At 41.2% G+C, this 19,662-nt stretch overlaps 1 protein-coding gene across 2 annotated transcripts in view; it reads left to right on the forward strand.

Annotated features, from left to right (window-relative positions):
- Nucleotides 1-19,662, forward strand: part of RAPGEF5 (Rap guanine nucleotide exchange factor 5) — a 243,076-nt gene that overhangs the window by 212,158 nt on the left and 11,256 nt on the right. For both annotated transcript variants that reach the window (NM_001194158.3, XM_077995108.1), the window contains 6 exon segments: nt 1,982-2,104; nt 3,755-3,933; nt 8,876-8,966; nt 12,296-12,346; nt 13,159-13,246; nt 18,159-18,223. In NM_001194158.3, coding sequence (NP_001181087.1) covers nt 1,982-2,104; nt 3,755-3,933; nt 8,876-8,966; nt 12,296-12,346; nt 13,159-13,246; nt 18,159-18,223 — 597 coding nt within the window.

The raw sequence follows: 19,662 nt of genomic DNA on the forward strand, positions 1-19,662 counted from the left end.
ACCTTGAATAACTAGAGTTAATAACTCAAGTTGGGTAAGGGACCCAATTAGGGAGAAAATGGGCACAAAAAAACAAGGAGAAATTTCCTGACACCTCTAAATTATTAAGCAGGTATGTGTGTTACTTCCTCACTCTGGGTCTTTCTTTGAAAGTCAGCAGGCCGGGCGCGGTGGCTCAAGCCTGTAATCCCAGCACTTTGGGAGGCCGAGACGGGCGGATCACGAGGTTAGGAGATCGAGACCATCCTGGCGAACACGGTGAAACCCCGTCTCTACTAAAAAAAATACAAAAAACTAGCCGGGCGTGGTGGCGGCGCCTGTAGTCCCAGCTACTCGGGAGGCTGAGTCAGGAGAATGGCGGGAACCCGGGGGACGGAGCTTGCAGTGAGCTGAGATCCGGCCACTGCACTCCAGCCCGGGCGACAGAGCCAGACTCCGTCTCAAAAAAAAAAAAAAAAAAAAAAAAAAAAGAAAGTCAGCAGTAGAGTCTGTCTGGTCTTACCCTATCCAGACCAATCCCTGAGAAACCTCAGCTTTTCCTCCACCTCAACACTTCAAAATTTGTTGGCTGGTTCATTTGGTCATTGCTTTCTGAGCACCACACTGTGTCCTGCGCTGGGGATACAGAGACAAAGTGAACCTTGACCTGCTGCTGAGAGGACTGAGTCTGTGGGAAAGCTCTGTGAAGATCTTCAGTCATTAGGTTTTTTTTTGTTTTTTTTTTTTTTTTTGAGATGGAGTCTCGCTCTGTCGCCCAGGCTGGAGTGCAGTGACACGATCTGGGCTCACTGCAAGCTCCGCCTCCCGGGTTCACGCCATTCTCCTGCCTCAGCCTCCCGAGTAGCTGGGACTACAGGCGCCCGCCACCTCGCCTGGCTAGTTTTTTGTATTTTTTTTAGTAGAGACGGGGTTTCACCGTGTTAGCCAGGATGGTCTCGATCTCCTGACCTCATGATCCGCCCGTCTCGGCCTCCCAAAGTGCTGGGATTACAGGCTTGAGCCACTGTGCCCGGCCTAGGTTTTAAAAAAAAAAAAAAATAGGAAAAATTTTCATCAATGTAAAACTTCTAAAATGCAAATAATTTATTTTTCAGTTTAGAAATATGGATTAATATTTGGCAGCTGGAATATTCCCTTTATCCTACCATGCCATTTATTGTTGGAAGGTTCCTTCTGTTTGTTTTAAAGTTATTATTCAAATCTAACCCTTCAAATGGGAGAATTTATATTTTCATTAGAAAACATCAACTATTTTGGAAACATGCCAAATAATCTTTTTAATAACTTTAGTGGTGAAATAGATTGAAAGTTGTGATGGCATCTAATACTTTTATGCCATATCTTAAGGAAATACTGTTACCAGCCTCGTAGAGGTTAGGCCCTATTTACATAGGGAAAGTGGTTGATGCTTAAAATAATAATCCACCATGGGATATAAATGAAATAATTTTTATTTCATGTTAAATTTGTTTTTTTACTTTTCATGGGCATTTTAATAAAATGTGTAAATGTGTGTCTGGGATGAGACTTGCTAAACATATTTCCTGTAAACGCCATGTCTGTCTTTATTGAAGTGCACCATGACATTTCTTTTGTTTGTTTTTATACTAACCCTGCTGGCACATTAATTCTTACCAGAAGCCAAAGTGATTTCGGGGCTTTCGCTTTCATTATGCTGTCTGCCAGGGCAGTGTTTTATAATCAGATTTGTGCGTGCATGTGTGCACGTGGGGGCGGGGGAGAGAGATGGGGGAGGAGTGGGCGAACTCACTGAAGTATCATTGATCACGTTCTACTATTTGCAAGACCGTTTCCTAAATTGGCTGTAACTCACTGAAGGCGAACAGACCAGGGAAAATATTAAGTGCACTCAGAAAAGATTACTTTGCTAATCTGGGTTTCTAGTGCCTTTCTACAGCCAGCCAATGCAGTGCAAAACATTTGGGAATTACTAAGGATCTTTTTGCTTCTGTCGGTTTAGAACCCGTTTGCAGAAAATGAGGAATCACAGCAAAGGTCGATGAGGATTTTGGGAATGAACACTTGGGATCTTGCTCTGGAATTAATGAATTTTGATTGGAGTCTATTCAATTCAATTCACGAGGTACGTGAGGAGTGAAAAGAAAATACAAATGCTGTTTTGACTGTGAATTCTTTGTGCAGAATATCAGTGCATGCGGTGATGAAATTATACTAGAATAACATGGTCCAAAAGATACTTGGGGACTTTAAATATATTGAAAGACTGACGCAAGTCTAAAAAAATCAGAATATGCAAGCATGCTTTTATTTGTTCCGAGTGTGAGCATATGCTTGTGTAATGTATAAATATGCTATATTTCACATGTATAAATATATATATATGTATTTGGAGATTAGGCTCTAATGGGGTTGATTAACCATTTCACCTTTGATATTGATAGCTTTATTTTTTCCATGAAGTTTATGATAGTTGTACAAGAATCATATTCATATTTATTTATGTACACACATATGCATCTTTTAACTTAAGAACATTCTACAAGTTTAGACTGCATTGTAAGATTTAAAGTACTTTATTGAAAATTTTAGATATATTTCAAGTTTTTATGTCCATCAGTTTTTCACTTAAGGACAGATTATGACATTTTTAAAACGATAGATTGGGAGCAAAATGCTAGCGACAATTCTTGAGTACATTTGGCCAGAGGAAACGCTCACGGGAATCAAGAGATGAAAAATGGTAGAGGCCTCTGCAACCATATGTTGCATTTGTTTTGCCATGTAGTAAAATTTTTCATTCTGAAGTGGCCTTTCCTTCTGAAGAAGGAACCTCACGCCCAATTTAGAGACCCAAATGTCCTCGTATTTTCTCATTAAACAGATTTCAATATTGTGATCAGAATGTGAGCAAGTAGTGAATTCCTTCAGGCTAAATGACTTGTGTCTTTGGAAATGTTAGTAGACTAGGATATATCCCTGCTTATGCAGTGGAAGAATGTAGATTACCTCTGTAAAACACACACACACGCACACATACACATTTAAAAACAAATCTATTGCTTTGCACATGATCCATCTATATAAATAGTTACTGGTCTTGTTTGCTTTCATAAATTATTAGACCTTGCCCTAATCTCATTCTCTTTCCATTTATGGTTTGACAATGTTTTACATCAGTGGTTTTTAAAGAGCAGATACTCAGACCAGCATCATCAGCGGGACTTGGGTACTTGTTAGAAATGCAGATTTCCGGCCCCTCCACACCCCTGCAGGATCAGAGGTTCTAGGGGTGGGATCCAGCAGTCTGTGCTTCAGCAGTCCTCCAGGTGATCCTGATTCACACCAAAATTTGAGGACCACTGTCTTAGAGAACAGACCTGTGAGGGTCTGATGTGCACCTTAACAAATACTGGTAGTACTAGTGTTCATTTTCACTTGAATTTTTCAACAGGACAAGGTTCGGAAATTTGGGGATTCCATTTATCCTATGATTTAAACTTCAGAATATCTTAGATTTGTATATAAAGATGTCTTCCTTACATTCTGAAAAATCACTTATATAAAACACAAAAATCACAAAAAGCATTATTGAATGAGGCACCTCTAAAACTGAGTCGTTTTGAATTTAATATATTACTGTTCGCCATATTCTCCGTTAGCATATTAATAATATGGGAGGGACTACCTGAAGTAGCTCTTAAAATTTGACCGAATTTTGTATCAACTGTACTTTGCTATAAATAAACCCTGGCATGAATACATTTTCTTTCAGCAAGAGCTGATCTACTTCACATTCAGCAGACAGGGAAGTGGGGAACACACTGCAAACCTCAGCCTTCTGCTCCAGAGATGCAATGAGGTCCAGCTCTGGGTGGCCACGGAGATTCTCCTCTGCAGCCAGCTGGGCAAGCGAGTGCAGCTGGTGAAAAAATTCATCAAAATTGCGGCTCAGTAAGTTTCTAGTGTGAGAAGTGCCATTCCTCTAGTCTCCTTGAGAGAGCACATTGTTTTTCTTTTTGTCTTATGGTGATAAGGGTTGGGATATAAACATGTAATATGGAGTTAAATGACCAAATGGCTGAAAAGGTCCATTTTTGAATATTTATGTCTTTGCATTTCAAGTATTTATACCTTAAAGTAAATGTCAAAATATCAGACAGAAGCACTATGCCCTCTGCCTCAGCACTAGTAAGCAGGCAGTACACACATCCTTCGTCTTGCAGCTGAACTGCAGGGTGCCTGGGTGAGCTACAGGAGGCTAGAAAAAAGGAGATGATGATGTGCAGAAGTGGGAATCATTGCACGTCAGGTGCATTGTAGGACCCGTTCATTGCTCCTTGAGGCCCACAGTATGAACTTTTGAGAACTCGTTCATTCAAAGGCCCTGCACTGGCTGGCCCCACCCCCTGAGCCTCACCCCCGGGTGCACCCCATGCTCTAGCCACTCTAAATGTCTGTCTCTCCCATGAGCACCATCTTCCAAGTGTGAATACTTGTCGGCTTTGCGAAGAATGGCCACTGGCATTCAGCAAATTGCTGCCATTCTTCAAGACCTCAGTCAAGTATTACTTCCTTCCTGAAGTTACCCCTGATTTTCAAATGCAGGGGTACTACTTCCACTACTGCCTCTACTTCCCCTCGCACACATATACTTTTTACCTTATGGAAACTTATTATATTTATTCAATTTATCTGTTTACATAGGATTTCTTCACTAGGCTATATTCGCTTTCAAAGAACAGGGAATATTTCTTGTCAATCATTATACCTGGGTGCATGGTACAGAAGTTGGTAAATAGCAATGACTCAGTAAATGTTGAATGAAATTTTAGTAACTTGCTAGGAGCATCTCTTAAAATATCAGATTCATATCAAGAGTCTGTTCTTTGGACAGCTTCCCAGCAGAAGCAGGGAGCATGAATCAAAATCTTCGCCAGCTCCTTTTTCTTCCTGGGCTTCCAGTTTTATTTCTCCTTTGTCTTCCAAAGTAGTTTTTATATCAAACAGTTTTCAAGTACATGTCAATGCAGCATATTCAGAAAGTATATATCGATCACTTATATGTACAGATGTGTACAAGGTAGTGTGGGGAAATCAGACTGAGTCTACACACGGTTCCTGCCTTTGTGAGGCTTTCAGTGTGTCGGTGGGTAATTCTATACCTCAGCTGGCTCCTGTGCAAAATAGAATGGAGGAATGCCCTAGAAGAAGATCTAAGTCTGTTGAGGGCTTTAGAGGAGTGAGAGCTCATACCCCAAGGGTTTGGGAAGCAGGATGAGGAAAACATTGGTGAAGGAAGTTGTCTTTGCATCTATTTGAATTCTGGGTGGGAAGTGACAGGTAGGAATTCAAAAGAGCACACTGTCTGTGGGAGGTCGACTCAGTGGAGACAATGAAGCAGAGCCTGTGGTCAGAGACTGATTAAGAGTGGAGGGGGATTTGTAAGGAAATTGTGGGAGAATGATCTGCAAAGACAGATGGGACCAAATTGTAAAAGATCTTGAATTTCAGATTGAAGGGTTTGAACTGAATTGAGAAGGGAGAAGGGATTTTTTTTTTAAGTTTTTGGGCAGGAGCCTGTTATGATCAGAGTTATCCTTCAGGAAGGTTGGTCTGAAACTAGCACACTGAACTATAGCAAAGAGACCCCAAGAGTAGGATAATTTTTCTTAGGCAAGAGACCATGGAGGTTCCTGACCTGGTATTTTGTGTGACTGGGCATGGAAGGATAGAAAACAAGATATGCCTAAATCTTATTGATTGCTTTTATGGTGAATGCTGTTTTTAAAAAATTTGGCCATTGTGTTCCAAAATGGCTTGTAAAATTCCTAAAGGTGAGGCTTTTTTGGGTAAAACGCTTTCTTATGAATGCTAATTACGTGAATAAGTGGGAAATTAATGTTCCAAGGAGTAAGATGACACCACCCAGCTCAGTTCCCACTATAAGATTATATCTGTCCTCAGGGTATATTCACATCTTCTCCATATGGCCCGTGCTCTTGAATGCTTTATGATACTGGTCTCTAGCCCTAGCCCATGGAACAGAATGCCAACAGAAAATAAAGTTAAATTCCCTATAATCACGCTAGTAGGAATAACCAAGGGAAAACAGTCATTTCTACAATCATGAAGTGTTTTTCCTGCCTGAGGCATCCTATTTGCATATTCATGTTTCCCCTCCTTCTCACCATCCCCATCCCCCACCTCTGTGGATTGAGTGGATTTTATTTCCTCACACAAAGACAAAAGGAGTGTTTGCTGAACTGGAATGTTTAGTGTCAGACAGTCTGTTCTTATCATGGAATGAATGACCCTCACTCATAGAGGATTCCAGCCTGGAATGGTGTCTCATATTTGCACTGTATCAATTTGTCTTCTCCAGAAATGGTGTCTGTATTAATTCCTTTTTTTCTTAACAGATTTAGATGTTAGTTGTATGTGTGTTTTTGTGGGGTTTTTTTTTCCTTAAAATATGACAAAGAAAGAAAGCTATATGGGCCAGGAAAATTATTCATGGGGAGCTAAAAGATAAAAAAAGATGGGAATTCTAAGATTTCACATAGATAGATTAAGCTGAATAAAAAGTAGAATAATAGACATCTTTATAATGAATAATGATAAAACCATTTCCCAACAAGTTCTTGTTTTCTACTTCAGCAAATACTGTTTAAAAGGCTTGCTGTGTACTAGGGCACCTGGGTGATGGGCAGAATATAAAAAAGATTAGACATGTACTCTAGCCTTAAGGGACCTGCTGTCCAGCAGGGATTGCATAAGCAGTGGGGCCTCCATCATATCCTCAGGTGAAGGGACCCAAGGGTAAGAGAGACTTCCCACTGAGGAGCTTCCCGCAGGGGATGGAGCAGTTCTTACTGACCACAAGAGCCTCTGCAGAGAAGCCTGGTATTTCAGAACATCAGCTCAGGAGATGGCACTAACTCAAGTCTGTTCTAGCTGGTGGGAACGTTCAGGGTTGTGAAGAGTCAGAAAAAGTAAAGTGAGGGAAGTGAAGAGCAAGAGGAAGGGGAGTCACCATGTGAAAGCAATGATTCTCAAATGCAGGTAGGTTTCCCAATCACAGACTGGGAGGTATCTTGTTTTAGTTTATTCATGGAATATACCAAGCGGGGTCTACCCAGGAGAAAGTTGGCAAAAAAGCACATAAGGGGTCGCTTGGATGAAGGTACAGGGCCTCACACTTACTAAGGAACTGCTGGCAGAGCCAAAAGCTGAACAGGAGGACCATGAGAGGGACAGACCGTGCCCAATGGAGGCTCAGCAGCAAGGTGCCCGCAAGATGTGTGCCCACCCCAGATAACCTTCGGCATGAGGTGTGGAGGCAGCACGGCCTTTCCAGGTTCCGCTGTGCCTGGGGATGGAACTTCTAGAATGACCCCAGGCCTGAGCCTTCCTTGCTTGGAGCCGTGTGCAGCTGGACTCAGGCAGTACCTAACCTGTGAGGCCAGCTCTGGGCAGGCCAGTTTAGGCAGGGCCTGCCAGAGCACAGCTGCTGTGGGTCTCCCTACTTACTTCACATCTCAGCTCATTCTCCTGATTCTGAACTAGGTGATCTCATACACTGTGTGTACAACTGGGGATCGGTATAGCTTTGGGGGACAGCGGTTCGTAATATGTATCGAGAACCTTTAATGTCTTCACAGCTTTTGACCAATCGTGGAATGACTGGAAGTCTAACATAATGGGGAAAAAAATCATAAATACAGTAAAAAGTTGTATATACAAGAAATTTATTCCAGCATTCTTTGTAACAGGGAAAATTGAAAATCATTGTCCACAATAGAGGAATAAGTTCTATAATATGCTCTTTTGATAAAATATCACATAGCTGTTAATGATGATAGTAAATAATCCATAGTATATAACATAACATGGTATTTAACTGAAGAAGCAGGCAGGATCTACACTATTCCCAGATTCCATGTGAGACATTGGTGGAGAGGTCAGAAGGGATGGTAACTGAGGGAAGCTAAATAAACATCACGAGGCCCCTGATACACACTCTGCTTACTGCTGAGTACTTCATATTTTTTCATAGTAAACGATCAAGGGAGGGTAATTGGGGTAATTTTTTAAATATTTTAAAGCCCTGTCTCAGAGAGGCTGTTTTCTAATGCTCTCCAGATGAAGGAGTACCTGGAATTCCCAGATCGTTCTGGCTGCCCTGAAATCCCGAGCTCCCCCTGCCTTTCCAAGCCCTCTTAGCTGGCTTTGGAAATTAGTGGAATGTTGACCAGTTAAGTCTCTAGGCATGATTGATGTTATGCAGAGTGGATAGCCTCATGAAGCGAATGGAGCTCAACGTGATCTTATTTTACATTTCATTTCCTTGTTTAACTGAGAAATGTGGAACAGTATTCCCATTAATATATGCCATATTTAAAATATATACATATTATAGTAGCTATTTTGTTGGTAGCAAAGATGTGTCTAAATCTAATGGGAAGGGGAGCTTAGACCTGTGAAGTGAGAAGGGCTTGTCTGTCAAAAAATGAAAAAAGGTGTTTTGATGAAGGAGTCAGGACTAGTAAGCTGTTAAAAGGAGAGTGGGGCATATATAAAGAAACATGAATTTAAAAGAGTGCTCAGTTGAAATTGTAAATGCACACAACATAGGTTAAAAAGGAGGAATATTGTGAAATATCAGGAGGGTGTCAAGAGCACAGATCTTTTCCTTTAGGTAAGGGTGAGCTGCGGTGTTTGGAATCATTTCTTTGGCATTAGAGACAGCTGAAGGGCAGTAAGGGGCACGTAGGCCGTAGAGCAGAATTCCTGAGCTCTGTGGCCTAGGAGAGTCTTTTCAGCTTTATCTTTTGTGATTATCTGGGCAAAGAATGTTTCCTCAAAGTATCCTCTACTCTCTTTTATTTTATAGCTGCAAAGCCCAGAGAAACCTGAATTCTTTCTTTGCCATCGTGATGGGTCTCAACACTGCTTCTGTCAGTCGACTGTCACAGACCTGGGAGGTGAGCCTTGGAGTCCCATGGTGGGGGGCGCATAAAATGGAAATAAAGTGATTTATATGGATTAAATGAGATAAGTACCACTAAACTAAAAATGTTTAAAAGTCATGTGTCAAGGTGGTAGGGATCTTTTTGATCAGATGGTCTTTAAATGGTTGTATAATGTGTCTGAACTAGATAAAAATGGTAACATGCTCCCCAGCTAGAATTAGTCTTCTCCTCTGTCCTGCCTGATCGTGCGGGTCCCACTCCAGGCTGGTCCCCGCAGACTCCCTGCGTGATGATGTGTGCTCAGAAGTGCGTTTGCTGTGATGCTAACGAGTTTAAGCTTCAAGGTCTCTCACTTGCAGGGCCCCTGGCAATGTGTTCACATGGATGATGCATATTTTTGTAAAATTTGCGAAAGCAAAGTAATTTTATATTCTTTTTCTTAAAGAGGATCCACAAAACGTTCTAAAGTGTCAGACCTCCCACATCCTGGCTCTGCACGCTGAAGGCTGTTTGGGTTCTGAGATGCAGAGGCCCACTCAAGTTCGCACGAGGTCTCGCGTGTGGACTGCGACATTCATGTGGGAAGACCTGAAACTGGGGAGCCCCTAAACTTAGCCAGACACAGGTGTAGGGCTCTGCCTCACTCATGGTCCCCTCACCTTCCTTCCTTGGGCTTTTGTTTCCTTCGCTCTCCTTTCCTTCCTGACTGGCTACCTCCCTATGTACCATTTCATCATTGCTCTTTAAGCACGATGCCTCTGCCTCTAGCCTGCGTGTGGCTCACTGTGGTCTCCTCAGCCTCCCTCCCAGTCCTCTCAGATTTAGTTCCTATCACTGACTGTGCCATTCTCTTCATGGTTCCCTACTCAGACTCCTATAAGAGAAAAGCTGATAGGCCAGCTATCTTTTTCTCAGAATAGGTCTTTGGGCAACCTGTGGATTTGCTTTCTTTCAGTCAGGGATCGTACCCTGAAGGAATGCACTGTGCTGACCCAAGGGTCAGAGTCAGTGCTCCTTAAAGGGGCCCAAAAGAAAAGGAATGAAAGCCCTGCCTGCTCTGCTTCAGCAAACAAGACCTTCACACACAAAGCAAGATGAAAGAGATAGGTGACAGATGCCATGGTTCATTAGAGGAGGAGGAAAACAAATGGCTGGCAAGGGTCAGTGGGGAGCAAGTTTGAATTAAACCTTGAATGAAACTGATTTGAAAACATTGAGAGGAGAAATAACTCAATTAGATTCAACCAGCTTATGTTTAATCTGCACACTGACTGCCTGCTACGTGCAGGGCAGTGCATCAGTGCCATGGCAGACAGGGGATGGCTACATGAGAACTGAGCGTGCCTGCGGTGACAGAAGTCTTGGACCAGGGCAGAGCAAGAGGAGGGACTCATTCTGCCGCTGGGTAGCTGAGAAAATTTGAATGAGAAGCCTCAAGCTGCAGCACCTTCCAGGTCCAGCTGGGAGTTACTGGAGTATGGGGATGGGTATCTCAGGCAGAGGTGACCGCAAGATCTCCAGGTCTGATGACTGGGTGAATGGAAAGTGATCACACTTCCAAATAGATAATACAGGAAAAGAAGTAGGTTTAAAGAAATAGATCAGAGGTCAGTAAACTGCTTTGGTAAAGGGCCAGCGAGGAGAAATGTTTAGGCTGTGCAGGCCACATGGTCTCAGTTGCAGCTGCTCAACTCGGCCACTGGAGTGAAACAGCAGCTGTAGCATGTGCACAAATGAAGGGGCGTGGCAGCAATCCAATAAAACTTGATGTCCTAAAAGTAGCTCATGGCTAAATTTGTTCCATGGCTGACCTCTGGAAGTAGATCACTTAGTTCGACTTCGGACGTGTTGAATTTGAGGTGCCACTGGGACATTTGTGAGGGATGTCCCACAGACTCAGGTAGGCAGCTCAGAAGAAAGACTGGAATCAGTTGCAAATATCTCTATTTTGTATCTTCTCATTTAATTTGTCCTCTGTTCGTTGCGGGGGTATGTGTGTAGTTTCCAAACAGATTAAACTACTGGTTTGCTGTGATAAACTGAGTCCAGATCCAAAATTATCACATTGAAAAAAAATCTCTCTCTAAATAATGTAAAAGTCTAATTATTGTAGGAGTTGTCCCATTGTTTTCATTCATTTTAGAAACCGAAAATCCCTGGCCGGGCGCGGTGGCTCAAGCCTGTAATCCCAGCACTTTGGGAGGCCGAGACGGGCGGATCACGAGGTCAGGAGATCGAGACCATCCTGGCTAACATGGTGAAACCCCATCTCTACTAAAAAATACAAAAAACTAGCCAGGCGAGGTGGCGGGCGCCTGTAGTCCCAGCTACTCAGGAGGCTGAGGCAGGAGAATGGCGTGAACCCGGGAGGCGGAGCTTGCAGTGAGCTGAGATCCGGCCACTGCACTCCAGCCTGGGCAACAGAGCGAGACTCCGCCTCAAAAAACAAACAAACAAAAAAAGAAACTGAAAATCCCAGAAATATCTTCATAAGCTTTGTTGTTAGTGTTAATAGCTGGCATTTGTTAAGCACCAGCCAAGGACCGTGTACTTTTCATGAGTGGTCTCTACATCTTCAGCTGAAGAAACAGATCCCAGAGCTTGCTGACTCACACCAAACCACATAGCTAGAAAGGGCAGAGTCAGAGTTCAAACTCAGGCTGCCTTTAAATGCGTGCTGTTTACCACAAATATTACCAAGTCAATATTGAAAGGCACCCAATTTTTTACTTAGCCATGTTAAAGGCAGGCTGGAACATTCCAGGCCCTTCTTCCTTAGGCCTGAATTTTTATTTGGGAGGATGGCCTATGCTTCTATCCCCTGTCACTTTGCATGGTACGTGTTATGGTTGAGCTCCTCAGTTCAGTGATTCCACTCATTAAAGTGCAGGCTTCGTCACTTAAGGTCTTCCTGGCCCTTCACTATTTAGCCCAATACTGTGAAATAAAATTACATCATTTATGCTAAGAATGTCAGCCAACATAATTATTTCCCACTCAGGAAGACTATTAAGAAGATGAGAGCATTTGTCAAAGGTAGGATATGGAACTGAAATCTAAGTTTTTATAAAATGGACCACCAGTATGTGGAATGTCTAACCAACTAGATTCCTGAATCATGTGGGTGTTATTTTAAGCTGTTTTAAGCAGCATTCCTAAGGAAGATCACATTAAAGGGATGATGAAAATTGTATAATGAGAAGCAATCAGGGTAGAACAGATGATAGAGGTATTTATGTTCAGAAGTGTGGCACAAATAACGTAATGAAAACTCCCTTCGACGCCTCTGAAAATAACCATCTTCTGTGACCTTCTGTTTTTTGTTTGTGTTTGTTTTTTAGAAAATCCCTGGGAAGTTTAAGAAACTTTTCTCTGAACTTGAAAGTTTAACAGTAAGTAGTTGAGCCAAAGGGGACTTATTCTTCAAAATAATCGCTAGGGTCTAGTTTCTTTCTACATTACAGTGGTTGGTATTTGTACTCTACCGTGTCAGGTAGCCTACTTAGACTAGGTTACTTGTGTATGAAACTAGTTTTGCTTCTTATGGAGGGAAGCAAGTTGACAGTTAATGCTTCTTCCTCTCCTTCTAAAAAGGTAGTGAAAATAATCTTTTTAGTGTTATTTTTCAGAAGGCAGGCTTTTAAGTATAGTCCATTTCAAAGCCTGCAAAATTAATCAGTATAACTAATTTAGCATGCAATTAGTGTCTCATGCATTATTCTTTTTCCCTTTTCTCCTTTTTACAATTTCTCAGATTGAGATTTTTTTAAATTATAGTTTCTTTTTAGAGTACAATAAAACAGTATTCTCTTGTTTTCTCTGCATTGTCTGTGTGTTACAAGGACAGATTTTCTTGGTAGTGTATCTAACAGGAGACTTTGGGTTAACTCATGACATATATTATGCAGAGGAAACTGTACTTAAAGGAGCTCTTTGAGGAAAATAATAGGGCAATCAAAAGATGTCTCTCATTTGTGGTCATTTCCCTTTATTGTAAACCAATAACTTGAGTTTCATTCATTGCCTAGATTTCCAGCCCTAATTTAGTGAGTTTATTCTCCTAGGAAACCTTTATCTACTTTGTTCTTAGGAGGAATCTCTCTATATCTAAGTCATGTTCAAATTGTATGGCAGAAGTGGATTTAGAATTGTTTCTATAGCACATTGATTTTTCTTTCTCTTTGTAATCTGCTTGGTTCGGCAGGATCCTTCCCTAAATCACAAAGCCTACAGAGATGCATTCAAAAAGATGAAGCCACCAAAAATCCCTTTCATGCCCTTATTGCTTAAAGGTAATGATTTTCTATCTTTTATGCCATGTAATTTCATCTTCTAGAAATGTATTACTCTAACTATTGAGGGCAAAAAAGGGACTCTCAGTTTGTCTCTTTACAGTTATTTTGACATTCAGACCTAATTATGTTTCCTTGTGATTGTTTTTAAAATAGCTGGTTATCTTTGAGATACCTAGAATACATAACTGTGTTTGAGCAAACACCAAAGCGTTTTCACTTGACTCACAAAACTTGGCACTGGAAACGTTTGTGTTTTTCTTTTACTCTACTTCTAAGCCCTGTGTTATTTTCTTTGAGCTAACTATCCACTGAATTCAACCAAGACTAAGGCTGGCATAAAGAACCCAAATGGTAATCAATCATGTTCTATTTTTGCAACCTAAACGTAAGAGACGCAGCCCACAATTTGCTGTTGTATGAGAAGTACCTTTGGTCAATACAAGCAATATAGCATTTGAAAAGTGTTGATGGAGAAGCGTACTTCCTTTTTTCAGCAGTGGAATTGAGTTGGGAAAGTTTTTGATAGCTGCAAGTTACTCCACTGACCACGCTCCACTAAGCACCAAATAATTCGTCATGAAACATGTTAAATTTATCGATGAGATCTCAGTGATCTTGCTTTGAAACTGAGGGGATTAATAAAAGGAAACTCTTTTTAATCCGGTGTATATCCCTGACATTCAGTGTAAATCTTTACCTGTATTATCCGTGGCCATATTTTGATTCCTTCAAGGGGTTTTGTAGGAATACTCTTTCATCCAGCCTTTTCTCTTCAGAGGCTTGTAACTTACGCTGAGCCAGGCCCCGATGGCTGGACCTATACACGTGATTCTGGAAATGAGCTATTTGGGAACTGGACTGCTGGTTGGCCTGGCCATCCTCATTCTCCACTTCCTCCCATTGCCACCACCCCCTATGCCCTTCGCCTACCCCATAAAGCTGACATTTCCTCTTCAGTTTCTCTCAAGAACAGCCAGGGCTTGGAAAATTATTGTGAGTTGCTGTACATCCTGTAGCTACTCACTGAGTCTTCCTTCATCTAATATGAAGCAAGAATCTCTATGAAACAAGAATATAATGTTAGGACAATGGAGATAGATATGCACAGATGCTTCATCCAAGCTAAAAAGATTCTGTTAAATACAAATGCGTGAAAGAGACACTGCGGTGCCCAAATAATAATTTAAAAGTTTATTTGACTCTTCATATTTATTTGCTTTTAAGAGAAGTGTATTCAGGTCTGTGCTTCTTATTTGTGGAATAAAACACCTTCAATTAGAGGGTGGGAGGGGGCAGGTGGGAAGTAACACTTAGGGTCATTTAGACACAAATAAAGACAATAGAAAGTAGGACAGATGTAGGAAAGGAATTGATTGTAGGAAGAAAAAATTTTGAAACAATACATACTTTTAAAGTAATGAGAAATTAGTTGACAATATTTCTTTAACTTCATTAGATATGAACAGAGCCTTCTGCCATGTATTAGTGGTTTTCCCCCAAAATATTTAATGCAGTCAAGTGTCTCACACTTACATTTTAGCTTGGATGCAATTTTCTGCTCTGCTGAGTTTATCGAGACCTCTGTTGGCAGCCAGACAAATTTCCCTTTTTCTACTGAAAACACATTTACTCATATCAAAAGAATAAGAAATAAACATTTGTTATTTTCTTATTAGAAGCTTCCTTGAATTTCAATAAGCACTTAGTTTTCCTTTCTCTAATTTTTCGTTATTATAAAGACGTGTAGTATTAGTACTTCATGGTATTTAAAGTTACTGTTTTTGTCTGAGATAATTTCCAAAGAAAATGTGATGAAAATATAAAAAATGTGTATTATGCCTAAGATGAGACATTTTGGCAAAAACATACAACATTAATTCTTAAGCTTTTTTAATCATATAATTTAAAGTTGCAGTGAACTATTTTAGAACAACCAACTTAGTTTTTAGTGGAAGCTCTTTTTCCCCTCCTCTCTTGTGCCTCCTACTTTGAGTAGCTTTTAATTAGAAAAATGGGACCAAATTGAACTCCTTGGTGTTTAGGAAGGATTAGGCCCCCTATGCTGCATTTTTTGAAACTCAGTTCCCAATAAGCCTGCAGATTATCAAGTAAGTGGATTACCTGAGAATCCTTCTAGCCCTCAGTCTTCCTCTCTCTTATTTGAATGTCTTGCCTTTTGATGTACTTTCCCCTTACGGTGGTGTGGACTCTTGGTCAGAAAGGGATGAATGGGAAGCACTAAGTGCTGGGGAGAAGATCCAGCTGAGCTAAGGATCTAAGGAGTCGTATATTGTGTGCTATTTTTGGAGATGGAGTGAATCATCTCGTTGTTTGAAGATAAACTGGGGTCCCTGTGGTGGGTTTCGTGTATGTGTCTTAGAGTGGAGTTTATTGTTGCAGATTTGTGCGGGTCTCTGAAGGAAAGGAATGTTGGGGCTCTTGAATGTTTCTTCCTCCTCTTCCACTTGCCATCTCTTCAAAGTCATTTCATGGAGCAGTTCTAGTTCAGATGTTTGGCGTGTGTTCAGGTGTCTCCAGGTGAAAGAGGCCTGGCAGTTGCTAATTTCTCATACCCCAAAACTGCTTCTTGTCCCATGACTTAAATTCTGACATCCTAGGTTTTTTCAGCCCAACCTCTCATTTGTTTCTCTCTCTTACCTTCCGTGTCATGCACCTGCCATTCAACTGCATCGAAACCTGTAGCCAGTTTAACTCTTCCCTTTCTCCCAGGCTGCAACCCCTTCCAGCCTCTCTCCCCTCTCACCTGGTCAGCACCCTTGGCACCTTCCCTGCCTTATGCTTAGACAGTACCAGCCTGACAGGCCCTGGCCCCTCAACAGAGCCTGCACGCACTCTACTGAGAGCTAAGAGGGAGAGGGACTACCCAGGAAGAGGAGAGATTGAAGGCAGGAGGGACTGCCTGGAGGGAGTGAGGAGGGAAGCACTTTCACTGTTGCAGGGGCAGCTGATATGTTGTAAATTGAGCAGGTTGACTGCACCTGATAGCAAGAAAAGCCAAGTCCTTTCCACTTGAGGTACCTGGAGAGGCGCAGTGGTGAGGGGGAGCCAGCCTCCCTTTGTTTGAATCCTGGCTCTGACACTTGTAGCTGTGAGCATGGGTTGGCCATAGACGTCCTTGGGGCGTTAGTTTCTTCACAGGCTTACCTCCTAGAACTTACCTTATGCGTTAATGCATCTAAAGCTCTTTAGAGCCATGTCTAACACTGTTAATAAATGTAAGATGTCATTATTGCCACTGCCCTCCTCATCATCCCTAGGAAGAGGGGTGAGGGGCAGGTGAGGGATAAACCTGTAATGCAGGGAAAATGGACTAAGCCACTCTGAGACGGTGTTTGGAATCTGGAATTCTTGGAGAGTTAGTAGAGGTCAGATCTTCAGGTGGTGTTTAATGTAGACAGAGTGTGCACAGGTTTGCATTTGCTACACAGAAAAGGTACAACCTGTGTTGACTTCTCTTTTCTAAATACTGTGTCACAGAATAAAAGCTTGTAATTATTTTCTGAAAGCAAAATTTCAAAAGATAATAAAATAACCAGAGAGTTTGTCAGGAGACTGTGTAATGAGTTGTGAACCGTTTTCCTACTAGGACATCAGTTTACAAGCAAAAAAAAAAAAAAAAAGGAAAAGAAGCTGAAAAAATTGCCGTCCACATCGGAAGCTGTGTATAACGCCTTGAGGAAAGAGTTGCATCAGTGTGTGCTATAACTGTGTAACTAGTGTCACCTCCTGGTGACAGTAAAAGCTTTGTGGCCCAGTATTTTGGTAGCAGGTTTTAGGAGTACCTATCTCATAATTACCCCTTAGGGACCAGCAGAATAAAAGTCTTGATTAAAAGCAAATACATTCTTTTTCTATTTATAGGAGTTTTTAAGACATTCTTTTCCCCTCTTTTCTATCAGGTTATTTTTACAAGATTTTTGAAGGCTGTTTTTATTTGGTTGGTTCTCAATGTCTGAAATATAACGTGATTATTTGTACATGCTTTAAATTATAGTATATTTCTTTTTGTGATATTTGTCTGTGAGGATTCCCTGATGCTCAGTCATCCACCCTCTGATCCAATTGTGGCTAAGTCATCCACTCTCAGAGCTTCAGTTGCTACCTTTATTTAATGTAACTGATTTCCAAATCTATATGTCTCGAGGAATCACTCTTTAGTTTACTGCAGCCAACAGGAGATATTTAATAAATATCCTCAGTTATTTTAAATGCAGTGAGCCTCAAATCAAATTTAACTTTCTCTTCCTCCGAAAATGCACTTTCATTGTACTTTCCTCCTTTTATTTCCGTCAGTGATGCTTGCTTTCTACTAGTCGAATGGGGCTAGATATCTTGACATTTTCAAGCCTGCCTCCTTCCTCACTTACTCCTGGTACACAATCAGACATCAACTTTGGGAACCAGAAATTTAAATTTAAACATCTAAATCTAAATCTTAACTAGTTGTTTTAAGTTAAGCAGGTCCCATACACTTTGCCAGGGATTTGTAAAAAGCAAACACATAATTACTAAAATCCTGTTGTTTCTGGGTATTCAGTCCTTTTCTGCTCAGTCTTCTGACCTAAACACATAATGGAATAATTAAGTTATAGACTAGCTTTAGTTTATATTAAGCAGATTGAAGTCAAACACTTCATTATGAGTGCAAAATATATACTTTCAGTAAGATTACACTGTTTTTCCATACACACATACATACACACACATAAATTATGCACTTTTACATCAAATAACACATAAATCCAATTTCAAATTGCCTCTCCAAGTGCATGGAATGATCCCTAATGTTTAAGAAAAATGAATAAGTTGTATTGTACCTAGACCTCTTCAGCCCTGACTCATGATCCATTCCTAATGATACATACATCTTTTTGTTTTTAATTTTCAGATGTAACATTTATTCATGAAGGAAATAAAACATTTTTGGATAATCTTGTCAATTTTGAAAAGCTGGTATGTAAATTTCATTACTTCTCCCTTTTTTACAGTAACAGAAATGTATGCTTTTCTTTCCTGCTCTAGGAAACAAATAGTTGTAGTACTTTTCTCCATTGGATGCATGGCGAATTCAAGGAGCTTATTTGCTGCATGTTGTACACTGCCAACAAAATGTATTCCAATTAACAACAAGTATGTTAGCAATATGAAATATTGAAATATGAAATATGAAATATGAAAATCTGCTTTTTGTTTTTAAAAATGGAATATCATAAGATGAAGAATTGAGGGTCTATGATCAAACCAGAGCTAAAACTGTAAGGCTGTTGTCAGGAGGAATCCACACTCAGGAGATTATGTTTTATTGCTTTACAGGCATCTCTCAGTGTGGTCTCAGCCTGCATGTTTTCAAGGCACAGAGGGAGAAAGTTCCTCTCCTGGGGATATATGTTTGTCTCTCAGGACTCCAAGCTTAAATGTGAGGCTGGAATTTGCAGGGTCTTGTGTGAAGGGAAGGACCACCCCTCTATCAGCCTATTGACAAAGGGTGCCACCCCTGAGCACCATGGCCAGAGCAGCTCAGGCAAAGTACCCTCCCTCCTCCAGCAAGAGGTTCCCAGGGCAATCCTCTCTAAATGTTTCTGAAACACCGCTTCCTGAATGATTTCCAGGACATTCCCAGGTGTTTTGTAATACGGTGGGCCCCTCCAAGCCTTTCTGACTTGCCCTTGAGCAAAGGAGGGGTTACCCATTAGAACTGAGCAACTGTAAAATAGAAGTACTCCAAAGAGACCCATTGACTGCCAGAGGAATGGATTTATCTGACAGATGAACTTTAGTGTCATAAACTGTCCTTCATGGTTAAAGACGATACTAGTAACACTGCTCCACAGATCCTGACCTTTGCGTGACCTTTTCAGTAATGGTGATGGATTTGTGTGAACTCTTGCAGAAACTGACCCTGGTTCCCTGTGAGACTGAGTCAGCACTTGAGAGGAGGTTAAGTGAGGCAGGGACCACAGACTATGATCAAAGAACAGTAGGGACTGATGAGTCCCGCTGAGGCTTGGCACCTGACCTTTGCCTCAGAACTACATTGCTCTGCTCACCCAGCCAACTCCCCACATGTAGGGTGAGGCAGCTTGGAAACAGTGTAGTCGGCTCTTATACAACCCCCAAAACCCAAGCATCTGGAATATAGAATACAGTCTTGGAATATCTTGCTTTATCTCCATTTTAACCACACTGAAGACAATCACTGGATGGCTAGTGCTTTTCTAAGTGGATTTGTCAATACACTTTCAAGTCTGTCTCTGCAGTAAGTGTTCTGGAATCAGAGCTCAGTTATTTTAGATGCTACAGTCAAACCAACAGAGCCAGAAATGGATAAAGTGTTATTTTTTTTTTGTACGTGTTTTGTGTTGCTGTGTGATATTCTGAAGATCACACAGGGC

Source organism: Macaca mulatta, chromosome 3, assembly GCF_049350105.2.
Source record: "Macaca mulatta isolate MMU2019108-1 chromosome 3, T2T-MMU8v2.0, whole genome shotgun sequence".
In the NCBI taxonomy this organism is placed as follows: domain Eukaryota; kingdom Metazoa; phylum Chordata; class Mammalia; order Primates; family Cercopithecidae; genus Macaca; species Macaca mulatta.